General features: G+C 31.5%; 1 protein-coding gene across 5 annotated transcripts in view; it reads left to right on the plus strand.

Annotated features, from left to right (window-relative positions):
- Positions 1-24,163, plus strand: part of LOC143045837 (uncharacterized) — a 54,898-nt gene extending 30,735 nt beyond the window's left edge. For 3 of the 5 annotated variants that reach the window (XM_076218646.1, XM_076218653.1, XM_076218640.1), the window contains 5 exons: positions 9,521-9,597; positions 17,716-17,887; positions 20,048-20,193; positions 20,479-20,635; positions 21,272-24,163. In XM_076218646.1, coding sequence (XP_076074761.1) covers positions 9,555-9,597; positions 17,716-17,887; positions 20,048-20,193; positions 20,479-20,635; positions 21,272-21,491 — 738 coding nt within the window. In that variant the 5' untranslated portion in view covers positions 9,521-9,554 and the 3' untranslated portion in view covers positions 21,492-24,163. Of the gene's footprint in view, positions 1-3,071; positions 3,450-9,136; positions 9,273-9,520; positions 9,598-17,715; positions 17,888-20,047; positions 20,194-20,478; positions 20,636-21,271 lie in introns of those variants that run through there. The other 2 variants (XM_076218630.1, XM_076218663.1) reach the window with 2 other exon arrangements.
- The last annotated feature ends 1,431 nt before the right edge of the window (positions 24,164-25,594 follow it).

Raw genomic sequence — 25,594 nt, forward strand, 5'->3', positions numbered from 1 at the left:
CTTACTGAATACATTCGGAACCAGATTTTTAAAATTAAACCAGTATACTGGTAACTTGGTACCCTGATTTACTTTTATTCAGATATTTATAAAAAAAGTTCTAAAAAAACAGACTTTTGAGCAGGATAGATAACCGGAATTTTAAGCGCCTCGTGTTGACTGTTTTCTAGATGCACGCTGCTACCAGTGTAAGCAATTTTTATCATCACCTAACAGAAAATAAACTTGCATCGCCCAATTTGTAAAATTGAAGAACAAACAATTATGCCTGAATAAAAGAACTTGAAAACATAATGTTATCTATAAATCAATACTGTATTTATTATATAATTAAATCTGGTTGTTTGTAAAGATGACTTTATTATGTGCCATAAATATTGATGTGACTCAATAAAGGCTAACTAACGCAATCGTAAGGACCTGGTCACATCTGTTGGAACAAAGATAAAATAAATGAAGAACTTCCTCTGTAACATATCGTACAAGTACTGTCAATATTTCTCTCCTTTAAGATTGCTGTTAATCAATAAACAATTACTAAAACTGAAAATGTAAATTGGATATGTATGTAATATATAAATATGACAAATAAACATGTTAAAGAATAAAGTGCCTATGTATGTTATATCTAAACAAGTGTGATTTTTTACATAGTGACAGGTTTTTATTATTTGCTTGTAAAGAAATGTTTAAAAGAAAAAAAACAATGACCGCATGCCAGTTAGAGGTTTAGTTGAGTAAATTGCAGGATAGTGGAAATCACGAACAAAATCGTCTCCTTCCGATAAGCTTAATAACTTTAAATTCATTGAAATATTTTCTGGTTAACGGTTGTGATTTTACAGCAATGTCAGAGGTGAAATTTAGCGAAAGAAAATCGAAATTTAATTATCTGTTTCATCGAAGTGTATTAAAGCTAGCCTCCGGTTACACAACCTGATACCACGTCTTGAGTAAATTCCATTTTTTTGTTATTTCCAATTTTCTTTCCAAGTTTCTTCTTGCACAAATAACGTTAAATGAAACGAAAACCCCACTAATTGATAATGGTGCTATCATATCGCATGCCGCAATTTTCTAATTACGCCAGGCAAAGATATCCAGTCATACTTGAACATTATACGCGTTCCCAGAACGATAAGAGTCCTTGTAATGTTCTTTTATAAAGAAAGTGTTAGTTATGACACGTTACGGCTTCTGGAAAATTATTTTGAGGTGTATTCGATTACAGTATATATTGTTCAGGTTCATATTTTACATGATAAGTGCATTATGAATAACGCAGTTATAATCAAACATAAAACAGTTTTGATGCACATCACTTCTTGTTTCTTACGCTTGTTTTGTTTAATGTTCGCGTTAAGAATTGATATGTACAATTTCTAAGCAAATATATATTTTTTTAAAACACGCCGGGAAATTAACTGATGAAAGTATTTTGATAAAAGGTCGAGCTTTATTGAGTTTTTCTGTTTGTGGAATTTACTAGTTTTTCGAAAGCACACGACGATTTAATTCAAATTAGAAAGAACGCATTAAATACTATACTGTAGTGATAGGGTCGTGGATCTCATTTATTTTATGGCAACATTCACTTACTATTGTCCCTATTCTTGTGTTATATCCATTATTTGACCATATCGCAACATTTGTTTTGTTATCTGGTTTAAGTGCCCTTTAGAGAAATACATACATAACTATGCTATCGATTATATAAAGCATTGTTTATAACTAAACAAATAAATACATTTGTAGATTAACTGAGTTTTATACATGATGGAATTCTTCATCTTTAGATACAGAACAGTCGTCTGGTCTGTGAATTAACCGATTGTCACTTTTAACTGAGTGGTTTGCATGGTGGATGAAAATTCAAAGCAGGACACGCCTTCCCTGTCGAAACCCTGGTCTCGCCACTTTTGGAGTTCATGCAATTCTTTCACTTTTTACCTTGATTTGTATACCTTCATATTTGATATATGAGATTCGGAGATCGCTAAGCTATAATAACTGATTAAGAGGAGTGTTGAGCGCTCATGAACAAGTTTTACCCCCGACACATCCTGTATGTGTCTCACCAAAGACAGAAACCTGTAGTTCACTGGTTGTCGTACAAATAAAGCAAACACTTATCTGTGTACATGCCATTTGTACAATAGTTGGCTGATTGCATGCAGGATACACCATATGTATTAAAACAATAAGACACACTAGTAATAACTAATATTATAATATCTTCAAACAAGTAACAACATATTCAAGTGATCCTAAAGTGCATTTGTATAGTAAAATACGAAACAGTTTACCATAATTAAAGTCTGTTTAAGATGAGCAGAACTAAAGACAATGCTTTTTTTTTACGTTGGTGATTATTTATTTTCACACCAACCCCCTATCATGATTTGACTTTGTACAAAATCAGTATACTTTGTGATGTTCAGTGCAACACTAGTTAATAATCCTGATCGCAGTTCCAAATTCAGAAAATTTTAGACAAAATTCTAGATCAGATACACGAACAATGATTAAGCTCGACCTATACAACTTAGAATGGATACGTGTAAAAATAAAAGACAACACCATGATTGCATTGCGTAAAACTACGTAATATGCTATATATGCATACAGAATCTTGAAATATTTGGGAAAGGAATGGAAAAGTATGACAAGCAAAATATAAATAGTCATCGTCCTTTTGTCTCTGGTGGGTAGTTGTCTCATTGATCCTCATTGGCTCTCCTTTACCAAATCACCTTATTTTTATTATGTAATAATGCGTAAAGTGATTATGTATGTAATAAGACTGGGAGTAATAAATAAGAATTCGATTTTAGCATTAGAGAACATAAAACTTGATCAGTAAGAAAAGTCAATATTACATTTTCATTTCTGATTTCAATAAATCCTGAATTTATTGCAGAAATCCGTCTATTTACAACTTAATTATCAAAGTGGTAATTAAATCACGAAGCCTTAACATAAAACTTAAATCAAGTCTCTCTATAATCAGATTTGATAAAATCCGTTTCACCATCTGAAAAACATGTTTAATGATGAGGACTTGATACTTGATCTATATGGTTAAAATCTTCAATCAATTAAAAATATAGGATTCTGCATTGACTACAGATCGATGAATGTAATGACACGTAATTGAATTGTGAAGTGAAAGCTGTTTGTATCGAGCCATGTTTAATAAGGACCTACTTTAATCCGAAAATATTAAGAACTTCTATTTTCTTACATTAATCATCGCCACAAAAGGAAATAAATGAGCATCGATCGGTTTTCACACAATATGTAACTTCTGATAGGAGAGAAGGTTTTCTAGCATGCAATTGATTTTCTTGGATTATTTCTAGTCGTGTTTTTTTTCTTGATGGCAAACCATGGATAACGGTATTTGGAAGGCATTAGCAATTTCTTTCTTGACATCCGGATATGAAAAGGTAAGCCTCATTGAATTGCTCCATATTGTCCGACAAAAAAAGTCTTATTCTTGTCACTTCCTTTCTTTATCAATATAATCTATTGGATCCGAGTCTTTAAGACGGTTGGATCCCCGTATAAATACTGAATGTATTATTAGTTTTCTTTGCAATGTTTTTGTGTTTACACTCGGTAAATCTTTGACATTAGAATAAGACTAATAAAATACCATTGAATGAGCCCGATGTCATGAATTTTGAATACATATTCCCTGCTGGGAATAACAACCAACGAACCGATGGTATTTAATAGAATAGATTTCTGTTATGTACTCCAAACAATTAGATGTTTGTGTTAAATAGTATTCAGATGAAAATGTATGCAAATATTTGGAAAATACGTCAAATTCTTTTGTTTTAAATCCTGGTTTAGTTTTTGGGAAGCCAGTGCAAACTCTGATGCGTTACAGTCCTTATTATGTTGACTTTGAAACATATCAATTGCCTGTGTAAAAAAAAGTAAGATCTAGTGCAAATACTTAGTTTGGTGATGATTTTGAAGAAAGTATCAAATAATATCAGTTAAAATATGACTATGATCTTTTTAATTGTATGGACCATGAGAACAATACAAGTATACATGGACTTTTCGTTTGGTTCTATACCATGTTTTTCTGTAATTATTTAGTAAAATTTTAACAGGCATCTTGTTTATAAAATCTGACTTTCCATTTTTAACAATTCAGTTTACAACAGAAATCAGCCTGTGTTACTGATCAGTTTAAAGCAGAAATCACTCGGTATGGTATATTAGTTCATGGTTCGGCGCACGATCTTTCATAGTCGTACAGGAAATTAGTTTTCTGATCAAAAGCGTAATGTTTGATTAACACGGCTTCGTGGTTGTGTTTTAATTAGTATTACAACTCCATAAGGCATTTTAATTAAGTTCTACCAATATTAACAGTAAAAATGTCTGAAGATTAACATATTCCGTCAGAAAATATCAAACAGAATATGTTTTCAATTGAAACGTACATACATTTTCTACTTGTACCCCTAATTATTTTTCACAAATAAAAAACGAAAAATGTGAATAATTTCGCAAATAACTGAATGATGGATGATATTTGTTTTTTTCAACCACCATAAAACCTTTTGGATAGAGATCAGATTCAAATTTATGAAGTGTAATTTTCACTTTCTACCGCTGGGTAGATACCGTTGCTAGTTCCAGAGGACACCACCATGTATAAAAATAAGGAGATGTGGCATGACTGTCAATGTCACGCCTTGACTATCCACCAAAGTTCAAATGAAGTGGATGTAAGCAAGCAATCGTACGGTCTTCAACAATGAGAAAAAACCCATTCCGTATAGTCGACTTGTAATAGGCTCCAACATGACTGAATAGAGAAGAAACATAATTTTTAACATCAACTTCATTTGAACTTCGGTTTGGATAGTTGTCTCATTGGCAATCATACAAAATATCCTCATTTTCATATTACGACCTAATTTATAACTCTTTTTTTTACGGAGAAAAACAAATATGGTAGACATGAACATGGTAGACATGAACCAATGAAAACCACTGAACTACAGGCTCCTGGCTTGTGACAGGCATATGGTGCGGTTACACATATATTAAGGAACTAACCTGGAATCGTAGTGTTACTGTACAATATGCGAGCACACTATAAAAATCAGTTTAAAAGGGCATATATCATCAGATCTACACAAAGCAGAAAAAAAACATCTTAAAATAACAAAAACAAAAACAAACAAATAGCCAGTACGTGGCAGGGAATTAATACACCCCTCACAATAACAAAAAAACACAAATCTGAGATTACTCACAGTCACTGACAGATAGCTCAAAGCCAATGAAAAGGAAAAGAAAATCATTTATCTAAGACTAAAATATCATTTATTACGCATCCAACATCCAATGGATTTAGTGTAAAGACTCATTTTAAAAGAAGTCGGAAAAAATCATGACATTGTGGAATGCCAAATATAGGTATCGACTGATTGTAATTTTATCATGTCAGATTCTTAGATAGGTACTGAAGTACACTACGGTATAAGGTTTCAAATTGTGAAAGGCATATGGTAATATATAGTTGCTTATATCTACGACATTTGGTTTCTTGTTGACCACAAGTGTCTCTTGCACATATTGTTTTCATCAAATCATTTATTATTACCAAAGCAACAGAAATATTACATCGAAAAATCAATAAAACGAAAAACGGTATGTTTGAAATAAAAAACCACAAAGGAACCAAAACAAGAAAGACATGTTTTTATAACATTTTTTACATGAATAAATAAAATGAAAACCTACAATATTCTACATCACGTAACCTTAGAACGGCATGGAAATGTAATATCGTTCGGGGCCATTTCTTTATTAACATGGCATTGATCGACTTCACCAATGTTATTTGCCAATTATATCATTGTTTACTTTGAAACGGTGTTTAAAGTTGCAACCGTAAAAGAAAAAGAAAAGAGGTTTAGGAATGATCAATACTTCTCTTTTTATTAGGCATGTTAACAACAATTGATTGCATTTGACAGAAGCCTCCTGTATATTGGTTTTGGATACTATCATTTCATATCTAGCGATAGCAGCACGTGAACAGTTAATTTAAAAGTCGTTTAACAGTAATTTATAATGTTAATGTCCTTACAAATCGTTAGTAGATCTCGAGAGGAAAAAATCTCTCTCAAACTATCACTAAGTCCCTATTTTACATTGGTGGGTCCAGAAAGGGGGTCCGAAAGTAGGATATGTCTGACTTGAATTATCGGGGAGATTGAGAGAAAAAAGACAGATTTGCGTAAATTCTACTTCAAGATAGTTTTTGTATATACTTGCAAGATTGAATTTTGTTTCAGAATTGGAAAAATGAGTCATGGTTATTTAACTTTAAATCATTTAGTCAATTTCGACAAAAAAAAAAATCTATTTCAATTCAATACTAAATACTTGAGTTGGAAAATATGTCTGTGTTCAGAATTAAATTTATTGCTTAAACACACCAACTTTCAAAATTTCATTCCATTCAATATAGGATTGAAATAGAAAAGCTGATAATATGATTTTCTCTTGTCTGATTTTCGTTCAATGCAAAAATTGCTTTTTTCACTTCAAGTCATATCAAATTTATTAAGACAGCAAAATATTGAGAAAAAAAAAAAAGAAACATCGTCTAACTATTTATTAAATTACTTTAAACAAAAATTAAAGTACAAACCTGTAGATTTTTGTTTAATTTTGGAATGTAAGTTTCCAAATTTAGAAAAGAAATTTAAAAAAAATGGACAATTACCCAAACATAAGTGGAATAACAAAGTAAAAAGATCATTATACAACCTTCAACAAAGGACAGGAATATATATTGAATGGAGAGCTGGAAGCAACTTCGTTAAATAAAAAAAAAAGAAAAGAAAATAAATAAAGTAAAACCACCTATTTAAGGTGGAAATGGAATACACATGGTAGAATCGGTCACCATGGGCAGCAAAATATATCAACTCAAATTATTTAACTTAAAATTACAAACAACAGAGCACATTTTTGATATTATAAAACATTCGTTTAATTGTTGTTGTATCTCATATTTGTTTTTCGTTCACTGTTTTGTACAGAAATCAGGCCGTTATAGTTTTCTCGTTTGAATTGTTTCCATTTGTCATTTCACAGCCTTTTATAGCTGTTTATATGGTATAGGTGTTGTTCATTGTTGAAGGTTGTACAGTGACTCATAGTTGTTAACTTCTATGTCATTTGGTCTCTGGTGGAGAGTTGTCTCATTGACAATCATACCACATCTTGTTATTTATGTGAGTATATTCTGACAATCAATTAGGGGATTCAAACTGCATTGAACAGGTGATTTTGTGTAGGCATGCACAATACATTTCTGTAATGGAATGAACTGTCTGGTATATAGTTCCAGATAAGATCAATTATGTGTTATGTAAGAAGCAGGAAGTGTGATTACTAACACTGACTTTATTTTTAATAAATTGAATATATAATGAATATATATTGCAATATAGTAATGGACACTTACATCCTGTCGATACTTATATTTTGGTATTTTCCCAGACTGTTTATGTCGTCTTTAATCTAAATCCGGTGGATGTGCACTGATTGATACTTTAGTCATGGTAGAAGTTAGAACATGATTTATTTGTAAGTTGTTATTGGGTTAGAACTAGCTTCGGTAACTGCGAATACTCTTAGGTTTGTGCTTTGTGTCTTTATGAGATCTATCTTATTTTACAATTTTTTATTATGTTGTTTTGTCACTGTTCCTGAATAGGGGAGGGTTGAGCGCGCACGCACATGTTTAACCATGCCACATCATTTTGTAATGCCCCTTGCCCAAGTCAGTTCGTGTTCTCGTTTGAATGTTTCACATTTTGTCATGATGGGGTCTTTACTTGACGATATGGGTTTTTGTTCATTGTTGAATGCCGTACGGGGACATATATATAGTTACTTAGAACCTCGTCATTGGGACTTAAGTGGATACAGTTGTTTCATTGACAATCGCTCTCGGCTGATTTTTATATTTGATACAATGATCACTTTTTTTAGCAGTGTTAGAGTCCGTCAAAGATATTTGGTGTTCATACACACATGTGAAAGATAATTAGTCAAAAGTCTTTAAACAAAATACTTTATAATATTCTTAGAAAACCACTATGAGATGTATGTATATATATATCTATTTTGTTGAGGGTTATTATAGTTATCTCTCGAGACAAACGATTTCTGAAACTTTAATAAGCACAAACTATTTTTCCAGTAACATACGCGAAACATAATTTATTTTATACCAATGTTCACGTTAGCAACAACCTGGCAACATTTGGTTTTCACCTCCCTTTTAAAGCAACCTTTGATTTCTTTAAATTTTAGGATCAAAATCATTTTTACAAGAAAAATTAATTTGTTTTTAGGAACTTTATAAACCAATTTAAGGTTTTTTGGTGAAAAAAAAACCGCCTGAAACAGTAGATTTCCTTGATAAATCTACTGCGTTTCTCTTCCATTTTGTGTACTTACAAAATATAACCGCCACTATACTTCATAAATATAATGAAATAACAAAAATGTGGGAAAAAATAAGATACTTCCCTTCTCGTTTAATAATTAACTGGTAATTTCTATGTCATGGTATTTTCCCGGTGTCTCCCATATGATTCAAATTAAAACCATAATTTCAAATTCTACACCCAAAGGAATAAAATACAGACCATAAATTTTAATTAATATCATCTCCAATTCTAATCAATCTATTCTCTTCACTGTTTTTATTTTCATTATGAGGCCTTTCACAAAGAATTCGATATTTGATTCACACTTATTAAATTTGTTGATAGCATATTTTTCCCGATATTTATTTTTCTAGGACTGCAAATTATATCAGAAAGAAACTACACCAATGCTTGCTTGGGTTAATTAAATTGACACTAGGTCGATAAAATAGAAAACAGAAGTTAATTTCACTGGGCAAATAAAGACTGACATATTATTAATTTATTGTTATCCAATTTGACTCTATACAGTCCAAGTAAAAACATTTCTCTGGTATAACGAGTTCAGAAAACAACACTGCCGTGTAAAAACGGAATTCTATAGCTGCAAAAATTCCCTTGGTGCCAATTTGAATGCGTAATGAAGTACATAAAATACGGAGAGCGTATATCACAGCTACGGATCGACTGACACGGAACCATATTTTGGCGAATGCAGTCGGTCATGCAAATTATGAAGAGTTCAGCATCTATCACCTTGATTTGACATTCGCTTGGAGATAAGTTAGTGTGAAAAATTATGTCAGAAATTGCAGAGGAAAAACAATGTGTTAAAAACATAGAACTGAAGAATTTTATGGTTTTTAAATTAAATGAAGGCTACTTTACAAGAATATGTTGAATATAAGATGAGGAAGTCAATGACTGTGTGCAGTAATTAGCTAGATTAGATTTAAGTACGCCATAGAGTGTGTTAGTGTAATTATCTGGTGCAGAGGAAGTAACACCTTATCATTTTTGTTTATTTACAGCTTTAGATGTTTACACCTGTGATGAGAAGGTGACATGGTATCACCGAAGACCATGGTAATTTGGTCATGCAGAATAAGTAAGTTTCTTTTATTTATTGATTTACACATTATACACAGTTTTTAATTTTTATTGCATGCTATTTTCCCTGAAGAGAAAATGTATTTTTAAGAGCGACATTAATAAATTACATTTATTGCGCTCTCCAGCTTACAATTCCGGAGCATATGAGTGCATCTTGTAAGTTGTAACATATCTTATTGTAATTTATTTTTATAAGAATCGTGTTCTGTATTAAACTAAGTGTTAGTATTTTTTTTCATTTGGCAATTGTACTGTCTTTCCAAATGCGATTTTTATCATAGGTGATTGAGGACTGGACCCTATATTGAGCCCTCATAGTCTCCCCTTTATGATTATAAATCACCGAATAAAGGGGGAGGGACTAAAATCCTTGATTTTTAATATACTGAATGATATATATAAGAAATTTGGAATTTATAATAATAAAGGGGGAGGGACTATAGGGTCAACATATGGTCCTGTCCTCAAGTACCTATGTTTTTGATAGTACCATGACATTGGTATTTTCTATTTTGTCAGAATCTTGTTCATGCAAACAAAATACGGAAAAACCGCGACGAGAACATAATTCACCTCGACCCCCACCCATGCATTTGACATAGACCAAGCTTTACCAGAGTTACATAAAGAATATAAAATGTTGTAAATATGTTAACATATTTGGAATGCAGAATTTGTCAAGTAATTTAGAAACGGAAGGTGGACAATTGAACAAGTGTTCATAATCAAATGCATGTATGTTTTTATATATGTCCGGATCTTGTACCTCTCACGTCTGCACTATTTTCCAGATTGTTATAAAAAATATATCAAAAGTCAGTCTGACAATTTTGAAAATCAGTTCCAAACAACTATTTTTTTAAAGATTTTATGCTCCTTAGAAATAATGCCGGGAAATAGTATTGTAAGCAGTGCATGTAAATCATATATTTCTCGTATGATTGTTTTACAATTTTATCGAAGTTATATCAAAACCCGCGCTACAAGAGTCCCTTGAAAATGCAAATTCCATAAGAAATTACATTTAATTTAAAGTACTCAGTAAAGTGTACAATTCTTGACAGGTATTTCTCGGACGAACTCGAAAATCAGTTCCTATCACCCATTTTTGAAAGAGTTATGCCCCTTTAAGCAATTATATTGACAGTTGTATTTTAAGCACTCTCAAACCTTGTAAAATTGTTATCAATTTACATCAAAGGCTTATATCAACGTTTCTCGAAGAGCAGAGACCAACCTTTAATAATATCGTTATCGTTTTTATGCCTTCATTTCTTGTAAGATATTTATAAAACTGTTTAAAAGATTTTAATTTTTTTGAGTAATGGTCCTTGGACTGATAAAATGTGTGCAAGCCGCGGGTATTGGAACGCTATGCTTACATTCTATACTGAACATGCATGACATATTTGCCACTAGACGTTTTAGCAACCAGCAATCAAAGAATACTTTAGTTTGGTCATGACGTGTATGGCCTATAGTTTTATCTCCTTTTTAAAAGCTACTATAGAAAAAAAAAATACATTCAGTATGCCATGTATGCAAACTGACAAAAACAAATTATACAACATAATATTTTTTTTTATGTTCATAATTTTTAATTGGTAGCAATTGATAAGTCTAAACTAATGTAGCGTCTCAAGAGGTGTTCTCCATCAATATCATTCACTAAATGAAACAAATAAAAGTATATTTTTCATCATTATTTATCGGTTCTTGATTATATAATGAATCAAGTTATAAAAAGAATTAAAGATAAAAAGAAAATCTTTCAAAACAAATGATAGCAAATTTGTAGGCACCTGTTCTTTAAATCTTATGTGACAAATTAGACATTTCAAAACGTTCAGCTAGAACTTCAAGCTAGTATAACAAATAGATAGCATATATCTGATAATAGAAACTGTAGAAATACTGATAAACTAAACTTTATAAATATCACAAATATTTAACGAAAAATCTGCAATATATTTCATAAAGGGGGGGGGGGGGGGTCACGGGTTGTGGTATATAAGAGTTTAAACAAAGTGGCGATGTTGGTTTAAGGGGTAAAAATGGATGCAAAAAAGAGGAGTTGTTGATAAAAGGGAACACAAAAGGTGGAATCTGGGGTAAAAGCAAACAAATTGGAAGTCGTAAAAATAACAAATAAAAAGCAGGATTTCGGAGATAAGATTGAAAGGGTAATTTAAAAAAATTTTGCTTAGGGGGGACATAGATCTACTTATTTTTTAAGAATAATATCATCATTCAAATTGATTATAATTATAACTATTCTTTTTATGCCCCACCTACGACAGTAGAGGGGCATTATGTTTTCTGGTCTGTGGCTCCGTTCGTCCGTTTGTGCTTCCGTTCGTCCGTTCGTCCAGGTTAAAGTTTTTGGTCAAGGTAGTTTTTGATGAAGCTGAAGTCCAATCAACTTGAAACTTAGTAAACTTGTTGCTCATGATATGATCTTTTTAATTTTAAAGCCAAATTAGACTTTTGACCCCAATTTCACGGTCCACTAAACATAGAAAATGAAAGTGGGAGTTTCAGGTTAAAGTTTTTGGTCAAGGTAGTTTTTGATAAAATTGAAGTCCAATCAACTTGAAAGTTAGTACATATGTTCCCTATAGTATAATCTTTCTAATTTTAATGCCAAATTAGATTATTACCCAATTTCACGGTCCATGGAACATGGTAAAGGATAGTGCGAGTGGGGCATCCGTGTACTTTGGACACATTCTTGTTTTTTCTATATGTAGACTTTTCTCCGTTTTAAGTACTACCTATTTTAATACTAATTAAACCTAAGCAAAAAAGTTGCAGAAATTAAATTAATACGTCACGAAGTGATTATGTTGTCTGGCGACACTATTCATTGTTTCCTAAGCGCGCGTATTTTACTCTAGAGAGTTTATATGATACAGAAATGTCAGAAATGAATAATTATACTTCATGCGATATGTTATGATAAGCATGAACTTCACACATGTCTTTAGACTGCATGTTGTATCCATCCATCACCGTGCTCGTTGTTATTTCACACAAAAAAAAAAACAAAGCCCTGTGTCAGTATACATTGGTATAACGTATATATGTATCTTGTTCACCCCATCTGTCGTTAAAGGGAGTATTATTTTATGAACATGGAGTCTCTCAGTATTTACCTTTGTTATGGTAATGTGGAATATCTCTAACACGGAAATGTCGATAAATTTTCAAAGACTATGTATTCATTTGGTAAGTAGGAAATATATGACACGTTTTCCAGTCTTGTTTCCTTTTCGGATAAGTATGAAATTTTATGTTTATTTTCATGTAATTCCATCCTGCTTTGTGCTGTGTTTTTCATGAATTAATTAACTTGTTGCTTTCACATTCACTGCCACAGTAGAGCCATTCAATTAACTGATAGTTCTCAGGACGAGACTAAGCTGCTTATGGTAATATTATCAATTAAGCCAGCGATTATGTATTTAAGAATTGTACATCAAATTCCCTTCTTTTAGACTTAGAATGAAATTCAAAACAGTGTGGCTGTGGCCATTGATTGACACATTAAATTCATCCATTGACTGGGACAATTTACGTGAACGTTTGTCTGTAACGACCACTGTTCACGACGTACCTACGATAGACATTTAAACTGTGGGGTCACCAAAGGTTTCTTAACGCCTTTAATTATTAAATAATTCGAAAAATTAATCAGGAATAACCTTTATGTTTTGATTTATATAATTGATATAAATCAAAACATCGTGTTATTTCTGATTAATTTTTCGAATTACTTTATTAAGGTGTTGAGAACCTTTGGTGACCCCATAGTTGAAGTGTCTTGAAAAAGTACATAGTGAGCAGTGGTCGTTACTTACAAACGTTCACCTAAATTGTCCCAGTCAATGGATGAATTTAATGTGTCAATCAATGGTCACAGCCACACTGTTTTGAATTTCATTCTATTAATAAAGGTTAGTTTGCTGTTTAAAAAACACGATCGGAATTACTATAGTGATTCCTTTTTACAGCTTGAAACGTGACAGAGGTGTTCTTTTTTGTGTTTATGGAACTCTTTTTTTCACAATGTGCAATGCACAAGATCGTGTTTATCGCACTGTTCGTGGTGTTTCTATATGAGATATGACAAAAGACGCTTGCAGATATTTTGTTCCTGCATGACTGTCTAATTGGCAAAATCCTGGTGAACAAATTTTTTAAAATTTTTCTCCATCTGGTTTCATTCTAATATTTTGTTAATCAATTATTTTAGAATTCGCGAATACTTGTTTTCCCATATGCATGTTAAGAAATCGTCACCACGGATTCACGAATCAAGGAAAGCCTGGGTCCAAGGTCAGCGATATCTCGATTGTTACATATGTCCCAAAGGGGGAACCTTTTCAGTAATCTAGCTATTTTTGGTAAATAAGTATTTTGTTAGTTCTTTTTGATGAAATATATAACCTTGACGCAAAGTCATGTATTTTATTTTTCAAATGCATGCTTTTAACAAATCTGAAATTCGAACTGTCTGAAAATAACTTAGATTACAAGTTTTTTCAGTGCATTTCTATAAATATGTCGACAACAAAAAGCCAAAAAATATAATAACATATGTTATACAAAGGACAGACAAACCTTGTGGGTTATTACAGAAATCATGTACAAACCCAACAGATCTATTGAAATAACATACAGAAGGAAAGCGAGAAACAGTTGTTAATATAAACACATTTTGATACACAAACCTTGTTTAAATAAACATCTTAAGCATTCCAAAGTTTTTAATCTTCAAAGAGAAGGATTTTCCAATTTAACTACTGATATAAGATTCTCTCAAGTGATCACTTTCTCATAACATAAAAACCATGTTTTTGACGCATCATCCTCTCTGTTATGATTATTATTTTTACATAACTAAAATATCATAAATTAATGAGGATCATGTTAGTCTTGTTATGGTTTCCATATTGTATCAGAAGAGTATGCAAGCAGGAGGTTGTTTATTTTGTAATGGTAAGTCGCGTATAGTGAATGGTTCTGACATCCTAAACCCATCTTAATTGCTAAGCATACAGTTCATTCAGTAAGGTATTCACTGTTTCGTTATGAAATCGTATTGAGTTTTAACATAAATTAAATATTAAAAAGAAGATGTGGTATGACTGTCAGTGAGACAACTGTCCACTAGAGACCAAAATGACACAGAAATTAACAACTATAGGTCACTGTACGGCCTTCAACAATGATCAAAGTTCGTTTACAAGTTGTCACTATGGTTAAAATGGGAAATCATTATGTGTATGGGAATCCCGATGATAAAGGCCTTCATAAATCCAACATGAAAGTACGGGAACCCGAACGATCATCATAGTCGGATGTCTCATTATTTGCCGATAAATCAGTACAATGAATTCATATGGTATTTTCCCATCACAGAAGGAACGAGTTGTATTTCCAAAATGTACCAAAGAGTGATAGAGCGTTCTGTAACATAGTATCATTCGTTGTGGTACAATTAAGAGGGGGAAAGTATACCAAATAATAGAAAATAGACCAAAAATCATCTAACAACCAAACATAAAGACTATGTTTGCTTCAGTATACTAATAGTAAAGTACACGCAAGTAGCCGATTAGGTTATTGTTAAGTATGAGAAACATGCGTTTTAGTGATTTACAAAACTTGATAGAAATTTGTTTACATTGACGATAATGTTATTTTCTTGTATAAAAAAGATGAAACGTAAAATTTTCGAAAGATAATTCCTAAGCAGAAATTCTAAGGCGTATTTGTTGAATCAGTCATTACAGCTAATTAAGCACTTTAGAATAAAAGAAGCATGGATGTGTAACAGCCTCGACAAGGTTTGAGCTGCAATGTTCTGTAAGATAGGCTGATTGATTACTATAGGATTTTATTAATTAAAAGTTGCTTTTTTATTCATAACACGTAATTAAGTTCATTAAAGTGAAACACATGAAAACATTTTTGATCCATAATACAACGTTGGCAGGCTGAAGAAAACGAGATTACAACAAGAGTCTGGTTGTTTGTCCAGAAGATTGATTAGTGTGAAAGGCAAATATACACAAGCAGAAATATTCGACAGTGATCATCTTGCACCACTCTTATGATACGCCAGTTTGATATTTTATATTAAAAAGGAGACGTGGTTACAACTATTTATAGATCAAAGGAGAAGGTGCGAATAATTACTGGTTATCGTGAAACCTTCACCAATGAGCAAAAGTCATACCTTATGCGTGTAGCAAGCTATGATAGACCCCAGTGTAACAAAATATTAAACCATTCAAAAGAGAAAACCAATTCTGATTTATACTATAACAATACACGAAAAACGTCATGTTTGATATGGAAATAATCTTCAAAAGCACCTTACTTAACTATGTAATTGACCACCACTGGTCTTATAAACGCTTACTGTATCATGTCTGAGGTTAGGCTGACATGGTCGACTGATATATATGTTCACAAACATCTTAGACCAAAAAAGGCAATGTTTAATATTGTTGATCATGTTGTTGTTAAAAACAATCTTCTATGAGGATTGTCGCCAGTTTTAATCATAAAAACAAATTATATATGACACATGTAGGTTGTAGTTTACTTCATGTAACAGTGTGCTCCCTACTGACTTTGTTGTATGTCCACGGAATGTTAGTAGTGTATTGTTTCATCCAAACTCATATCTTTCCTTTTTATACAGCCACTGTAATAATTTCTGTTGAAAGTTAATTTTTGCAGCACTTATCATGTTAGATACGTATGGAAATGCAATAAAGCAGTAGACTAGATAGACGCTTTCATTGATTGACTCCATGCAGTATTCCATTGAGATATAGACATAAAAAGCATGCACAAGTATATGCGAAGTATTTATTTCGTAATATTTGATATTGAAATACACTACCGTTTATACCATACCGTAGATGCTTTGGTTCCAAACTTGTATGAAAAAGTACACAGGTCGTTATAAATACAAGTGATTATGCTGGTCAAACAGTAAACATGTCTTAAATGTGTATTCCTGTTTTTCAATCTAAAATATAAGAGGTACAGCCTTTTTATTTTCGTTTTTTTCAAAGAAAATATGTATTACCCTTTAAAGAGGTTATAAGAGAATCTGATTTTTTTTAAAGTTTAAAAGTTTGAAAGGATATGTGGACTAGAATTTTAATAAATTGTAAGTGCAGTTCTTTAGTCATATTTGATATTTATATGATTTGATTAAATAACGAAGAATTACATAATATTAATAGAAAATTAACTTGAAGTACACGTATGAAGCCATAATGAATTGCAAACTATAAGTTAGAAAGAAAGACGTTTTTAAAATAACCATGCTGATGAAATTGCACCTTTATTTTGAGCAAGGTCAGGGGCTGGTCTGAATTGATTTATTTCATTTTTGCAATGTCATTGTAGTCATTGTATGGTGAGTTTGGCGATAACTGTAAACTATTTAAAGCTCCGACGGCATCAAGTCGCAAATTTAGTTTACTTGGCCACGCGTTAGCGGAGCAAGTAAACGGGTTCTCACCAATTGATGCAGTTGGAGCTTAAAATACAATAGTTTTATCTCCATTCTAATGAAACTGAAAGAAAATTACGTCAAATCATAGATTTAAAATATGTCTTTAATACGCAGTCTGCGCCTGATGTTATCCAATCAAAATGAACGTTACAAACAATGTTGCATTAGAATGTAGAATATTCAGCAAAGGATCAAAATGTATTACCGACAAATGTTACTAAAACCACTTTATTCATGATAATAAACTTATTCTCTAGGATTAAAGTTTTTTGAAATAAATTGAATCCAAAGATGAAAAAACATCAAAGAAAAACACTCACAAAAATTACTCACATTCATGATGTATTACAATGTTATATTTTTGGAAATCACGAAGAAATAAACAAATAGGATTTCCTGTCCGATGATTCAATTGAAGGTGACAAATTGAAGTTATCTATCAATAAGGCTACCGACCAGCGAACAGTCTCTTTTAAAAAATATGATGGATTAAACTGCATCATAGTAATTTTGAGTACAAATTCTTATGACGGGTGTTTGATAAATATTAACAAACCCGATTAATTTCAGATATAACCATGATGGTCTTACTTTGGTTAATCAACTTGACTTGTTCAGGACATACCTGCCCAAAGGATCTGCTGAGCGAAGTCTTCAGCTGCCTGCGGAACTTAACACATGGAAGCAATCAAAGCTCACTACTTTCATCTATTGACGTCGAGCTGATGAAAAGGAATTGTGGGTAAGTAATTAGAAGTCTTAATTAATTATTCATGTAAATCTTAATGAAGAAAATATTAGCTGAGATGAGGATATTGCATGTATTGTAAAATTGGGTTTAATTAAATATGATATTCTACATGCGACTACTGATGCCAGTGCCAATTTCCTCTTTCTATAGGGAAAGATGCAAGTACTAAACAGATAATATGTGACACTAAATAACATATGTAGATTGTCACAATGTTTAAGTTCAACACTTTCCATTTATATGTGTAAAGTATATACTTCGGATAAGTGTGTGAATAATGAACTGTGGGAAAACACTTCTTATATTTGTATATTTCATTTAAAACCATCACAGCTGGTGCATAATTTTCAAACGGGAGGAGGGATGGGGTAGTTCTATTTGTCCATTTTAAGTGTATGAAGTAAGTGTACTAGGCTTGATCACTGCATGTCATATAGGTACTGACCATTCTGGCAGTATCAATAATTATTTGCCGCCAATATCGTCGATATACACGTCTATTACAATTATCTGCGCTTATGTCTTCCATAATGCAGACTGTCGTCGACATTTTACTAACAAAATGCATGTGTATGAGGAATTTTGACGATCTTGTGTATTTGGTTTTATGTAGTATATAGCTACAAAATATCTGCACTTTAAATGCAACTGCTTTGAAGTTTCTGAAAATGTTTCGTTTATTAAGTTATAGGCTCTTTCATTCTGTATTTCAAAGGTTTGATGGAATGCTGCATAAATTAAGTCGTAGGCTATTTATGTGTAAAAGGGAACTAAGAATAAAGATGAAAAAGTTAAGATTGAAAGCACTCAATTAATTAAAATTCATATCTATATTAACTCAAGTGCTCGTATACATGTGGATTACGAAATCAGAGGTCTATATTTTTAATAGCATTACGGTTGATAGCGGTACGTAAAAATAAGGCAATGCACACCCTGTATTTCAATATGTGTTCATAGTGACAAATATGAAACTGAACTATAGAAATTTCAAAAGTTAGACTGCTTTTTAAAAATAATTGCAGAAGTGGAATATTGAAATACTGATGTATTCATCCTCAATGATTGACATGAGCGCCAAACTGAAGCGAACCTAGTCAAAGTTGTGAAATGAAGGTCATTGTAATCAAGATGATGCTTGGCCTCAGTTGAAAATAATTTGTAGGGGGTAACAATCTGCTATACCACCCTCCCTTCTATGTGTTATTTATATTTCAACATCAGAATTCTGCTTGACACGATCTTTTGGTAAAACATGTGTCAAGGGACTTTGTATCGTTTGTGAGCCTTTTCAGTTTTTTCCAGACTTTTGAATCTTTTTAAATATAAATTCCCTTTTGGTATATTTTTCTTTGATTTTTTTTTCTCAATTGAATTTCTTTCTTTGGCATGCCAATCGAACTTGTTGTAGGGGTGTTATTCAGAGGGTTCGAACTTAATCTTTTAAATTGGTTATATTTTTTTGTCATTTTTCAGCCTAATCAACAAAAAGTTTGCATATAACTCTAATGTTTATACGATATCGGGCGTTCATGGGTACCAAAAATTGCAAGTTTATATACTAGTAGTGCATACAATCAAATGCGAGAATCCCGCTTATAAATTGGAGTAAAGTACAGGTTCGATGCAACTGGATCGAAGCTCTGTATTTTTTATTTTGATTTCGACAGCGATAGGATAAAGGAAAGCATCTGATCATGTTTAGCCGCGGGGAATGATTAAAATGCTTCCGCCTGCCATTTATCCCAAGCAAAATCAATATAAGAATTATGGTTTGTTTGAAGTTACACATTTTTATGGCTTTTTTCCATTTTATAAACCCGTGTGTAAATTAACTTCAGACTTAAAAGTATAAAACAAAAATAAAAGATTTGGCAGGAGTTATAAAAAATCACAACTCAATAAAGGAAAAACTGCGATACGAAAAAAAAATATAATGGTCCATAAAGCAGTACTCCGCGACTAAATTCCTCGTTTATGACATCATGGATGCCATTTGAAGTCATGTTCTCAGAATGGGCAAAACCCTAGAGTAGGCGTTGCGCTAGTGGCATACGTCGTGTTTCTCTTGGCAAAAAAATCAGGCAATATGACGTATTTGGTGCCAAGCCACGAAAAAGAATAGTGAATTAAGACTATATTTTATTTCAGAACTGGAGCATTTGATGACAGTGTTCAGTGCCTAGAAAGATTATATAAACGTTGCGATGACCCCAAGGCAAAAGAGTGGTTAATTAAATTAGCTAAGCCCGGGCGATGGAAGTCTGGATTTGATAGGTTTTGTCAACATGTAAATTGTAAGTATACATATTGTTTATAATATGGTTACTTTAAACCAGGTCATCTGTTCATATGCTTAAGTTGGCAAAACAGATATATATTCGAGAAAAAAAATTATGCAAAGTTTAGAAATGAAAACGTGCGCACATTTTTAGATTTTGTTAAAGCAAAATGTACCTCGGCCAACGCTTTTACACCCCAATGAAAGTACAAAAAAGAAGCATTCAATTCTTAAGTAGAATGTGAATATATGAACAACATTTTTCTAGGCAACTAACATTACCCCCTTCTTTATTTTACAGTATATACAAAACAGAAACAGTGTATCCAGAGACAAAACGAAAAAGTTTTGGCCTGTGTCAATAGTAATAAAGATGTTTTTAACAATGAGCAAAAATACGTGGCTACTACAAGAGATGGTTATAAGGTCGACGAAAGTGTTATAAAACCTACATGCAGGTATGTTTGTATAATTCTGAGTAAATATTATGAATATAATCATATTTTTTAAAAAGATAAATGATTCAGTAGTATTACCAACATGAGCATTACGATTGTCCACGCTGTTATGGAAATGATTCTAAATTTTTTTTAAATAACCTCTATCTGTATATTGATATTAATTCTATGTTTATTTTTCATCACAGACATTTTGCACTGTAGCAAACTTAACTCAGATCAAACATGATCCATACTGGCTTTTGGGACATATATTGATATTTTGTTGTAAGGCTGAAATGTCTCGGACTTTAGTTTCAAGGACATTGGTGAACAAAAGATGGGTATCAATCGACTCAAAACAGGAAGTCTTATGAATACTCAAAACGAATAATACAGTAAACATTGAAAAATATAAATAGAAATGACTAACAACGAACAAACGAAACTTTAGATTTGAAGAGAACCTTTTCTAGTGAAAGTCTGTGGTTAAAACCTTCGTCTCAATTTCACTTCAACTAATTTACATACGATGCAAAAAAACTTGAGTGAAATAAACGTGGGTAAAGTGTTTAAATCAAGATTATTTGACTCTGCTGGATCTCTGTTTATTTTTCTATGAAATCCTAAATAACGATATTATTTTCTTCTATTTAGCGTTTTTCATTGGACAGATAAGTGTTTGAGTGGTCCACTCGGAGACGAGTGTGGGAGAGAAATTGGCGCTGTTGTAGCAGACTTTAATGGGGGAATAACTCCTCCTTTGTGTGTTAATTATCCACTTGACGGTTCATCAACAAGGACTTCGCATTCGTCCAAGTTAATTGTGATATTTACATGTGCATTATCCTATTTACTGTCCTCTCGTCTACGGTGATGAACATTTCTGAGAGTGTGTGGATATATAAGTGTCATTCATTAACAATATGTAGATCTCCAAGGTGTTTCTAAGGATGCACTGGTTACATTAGCAACTAAAAGTACATATGACCTTCACCTTTAATGGGCAACGAAATGTCTTTTGAAGACAAACTAAAAATAATGTTGTTATTAATGTGTGACTGGGATGGATAATACACATAAACACAACAATTGTTCAATATTGAGTGTTTTGTCTCAAACAATATGGCCATATTTCACCAATAGATTATAGACTTGCATATATTTGATATGTGAATAAATGATGTGTGGATTAGTCAAATTGAGATGATTAACTAAAACTGAGCATTTAAAATGCATAAAGATTTTAGAAAATGTATTGGAAATGTGAATTGCATAAGGTCTAGGAATTTCATACAAAACTATGCTACACTTATTCATCACACGATGCAGGATTTATCAAGATAGTTCTAACGAATTCTCATAACATTATCAAAGTAAAAAGCAAATTTATATATGCACATCAGATATTTAAAACAAACAATAAAAAGATTTCCTTCTAGATCCTTAAAATTCTGATGTGTTTCAGTGTTAGCTGATACATATCACTTCACATGTTATGTGAGAAAAAACTCTGTTATGTTGAACGTTTGCCATGTAATGGCTTTAAGTGGTTATTTTACCAGAACCTATGTATATATATTAGCTTTATGTTTCATTATGTACTGAAAGCTACTTGAAACTAGAAGACTATTTAGTAGGCAATCAATATGTTTCTAAAAACGTATTAAATGCTCTTTTTATCTTGTATGAGGAGACTAACTGCTAATCATTGCAGCCATATTCATGTTCTTTTAGTATTTTCCTACTAGGAAATAATTCATAACTGTTTCTACAAGTTTTTGAACAGTAACTTTAAAAAAGATACTTTAAATAGGAACTTAAAAAAAACATTTTAAATAGAAAATTAGCAGATGGAAGATTTTGTCAGCATTAAGAAAAAAAATAATTCTGCTTTCTTTTATTGTGGACTTTATTGTTATAGGACAATTATGTGGATCAATAATTTGGATTTTCCTTTGAAATAATTAGAAACAAATATCCAAAGTGTTGTTGTTCCCTTTCAAAAGACTTTATTTTATGAATTTTATGAAAGAGAAAATATTGATAAAAGTTTACAAATTGTATTTTTTTTTAAAGATTGGAAATACCATATTCTTGATCAAATACTGAGATACAGATGCTTCTGAAGATCAAACAATATATTATGTATTCAATATTCAATTTTGAATTTTAAACATTTAAGTAAACAATGAATATTTTATGTCAATGCATTGACTTGAAATGTCAATATATCACTTGCAAGCTAAGCAGTTCGAACACGTAAATTTTATAAATATACAAAATATATAGATTTATGAAACTTAACCTCTAAAATGTTGTGTATACATCAATAAGTTTTGCCATGAAAATAGCTCTTTTGTTCAAGGGAAAGAATCATTAACAATGCTTAAAATACTTTTAATGTACTAATATTTCTGATTAAAAAAATAGAAATTTGTAAAGTATAAGCTGGAAATGCTTTGAATTCCTTAAATTTGACAGGATCTGTAAGATTCTGTTGTATATGTAACATATTTAACAGAAATTTGTCTTGTATGTTACAAGAAATATGGCTTAATGTATGCAATAGCAATCATGCATGTGTGTGACAAACTGAAATTGTATATGAACAATTGAAGCTTATTATGCTTGTTTTAATATACATGTTTTTATGCTTTTAAGAGTGATTGTTGATCAAAAGTTATTTTTATGTTTTGAAAGATTGTATGTGTTCTGACAGGTTCAACAAACATATATAATGTTGTTAATTGTCTTTATTTTTTTATTTCTTCATATTTTTATTTTTAAGTGATTATATACAGGATCTGAAATTGATTCTTGTTGAAGTATGTAATTTTTTTGTTTTGTTTAATTTCATTTTGTTTGTTTCATATTTTATTGGTATCTCAAGAGTGGGTTGAAAATAGCGAAGTATTGTCTATTAAGATAATTTTTTTTTTAGTTTTTATGATTAGATTAAACATTCCAAGAGTATTATCAAATACAATGATCATGAAAGATCTATCAGTGTGATAAATTTGAAAAAAAGTATTATATATTTAACACATTTCAACAGGCTTTACAAAGAGCTGTGGTAATCACTTTTCAATTTCCATTCTTTCACTGAGAGGATATCCTCAGTTTAATTTTTTTATTCAGGCTCCAGATGGTTTTAAGAGCTAATAAATGAGATTTTTATCTTACAATTTGTTCCTAATGTAAATCACTATAGCTATACACTTAAATGAATATCATTACACAGTCTAGTGTTATTACTATTGTTTGTAAGAGTCAAAGGTTCTATGTAACAATAAAACTAGGAAAAATGGATTTGGTGTTAGTGACAGCTGGTTTTGTATGCATTTGGTGCATAATAATGCTGAAATGGTTAAAAAAAATTAGAAGGATGTTTATTATATCTAGGTAAAGGATTACTTTATTTTGAAGATACAGGTTACAGTTAGTTTGAGAAAATATTTATTTATGTTTTGTTTAATTTTTATAAATACTGATATAAAATATCTTTAAGATGAAAACATTGTTGTTTAATAAAAAAGTAAAAACCTGTTGTTTTTTTTTTATATTTTGTTAGCTTAACTGGCCCAGTCCAAACCATATATGTTGCCTCAATTGGATATTCGTTATTATACGCCCGTCAAAATTGGGCGGGACGTATTTTTGGTGAAAATAAGATTTAAACTTTTTGAGTTATGGCACTTTGTAACTAAAACAGGGGTGTGTTTTTTTTCACATGTCGCACGTATCTCAAAAACAATTCCTGATTATTGCTTAAAACTTTACACACTCCTTAGTTATATTAATCTTAATATCTGTATACTTTTTGGTGATGATTCAAAATTTCATTTTTGAGTTCTTGAGTATTTTGTAAAAAAGGGGGAGGGTTTTTTTCCATGTTGCGCTGTATCTCAAAAACGATTTATGATTATTGCTTAAAACTTTACACACTTCTTTGTTATATTAATCTAAAGATCTGTATACTTTTTGGTGATGATTCGAAATTTCATTTTGGAGTTATTGGGTATTTTGTAAAAATTGAGGAGGGTTTTTTTTTTACATGTGCTGTATCTCAAAAACAATTTATGATTATTGCTTAAAACTTTACACACTTCTTTGTTATATTAATCTAAAGATCTGTATACTTTTTGGTGATGACTAAAAATTTCATTTGAGTTATTGAGTATTTTGTTAAAAAGGGAATGTTTTTTTTTTTACATGTTGCGCTGTATCTCAAAAACAATTTATGATTATTGCTTGAAACTGTACACGCTACTTTGTTATATTAATCTAAAGATCTGTATACTTTTTGGTTTGATTCAAAATTTTATTTTAGTGATATTTAGTTTATTGTAAAAAAAAAACAGGTTGGGGGGTTTCACATGTCCTGCTGTGTCTCAAAAACAATAAATGGTTATTGCTTAAAACTTTCTCAGAAACTATCAGTGGCGTAGCCAGGGTTGAAATGATGTGGATGCGAAAAAAATGTTGGGACCATATTATGCAGAAAATTATATTTTTTTGGACATTTTCCCATTTATGCATGAGTATTCCCCTAGAATCCGACACTAGTTAGATTTTTGTTTAATTTCAAAATACCAACCAAATATATTCATTTTCCAACAGAATTTTATTGTTTTCTCGAAAGTACCTTCATTCAATTCAAAAATATTTAATGTTAAATTTTCACACTTGACATCACAAAAATATAACAAGTACAGCGGCACCTCTGTTCATGGAACTTCGGAATATAGGAACCGACGTGATCCCCTTTCTCGGAATATAAGCCTCACAATGATTTTTTTGATTAACTGTCTTAAAGCGTTGCAGTGGACATGGAAATACCGGGCGGCCTGCGTCCGTCTGGTCTTGTTAGCACTCATGTATACAATTCCTGCCAGCTTTTTGTGAAACTTTTATCATCAGCAATGTCTTTGACAATTGCGAAAATAAGTCCTGATCATCTATTTTGAACCCATTGGA

This window comes from Mytilus galloprovincialis, chromosome 1, assembly GCF_965363235.1.
Source record: "Mytilus galloprovincialis chromosome 1, xbMytGall1.hap1.1, whole genome shotgun sequence".
In the NCBI taxonomy this organism is placed as follows: Eukaryota; Metazoa; Mollusca; class Bivalvia; order Mytilida; family Mytilidae; genus Mytilus; species Mytilus galloprovincialis.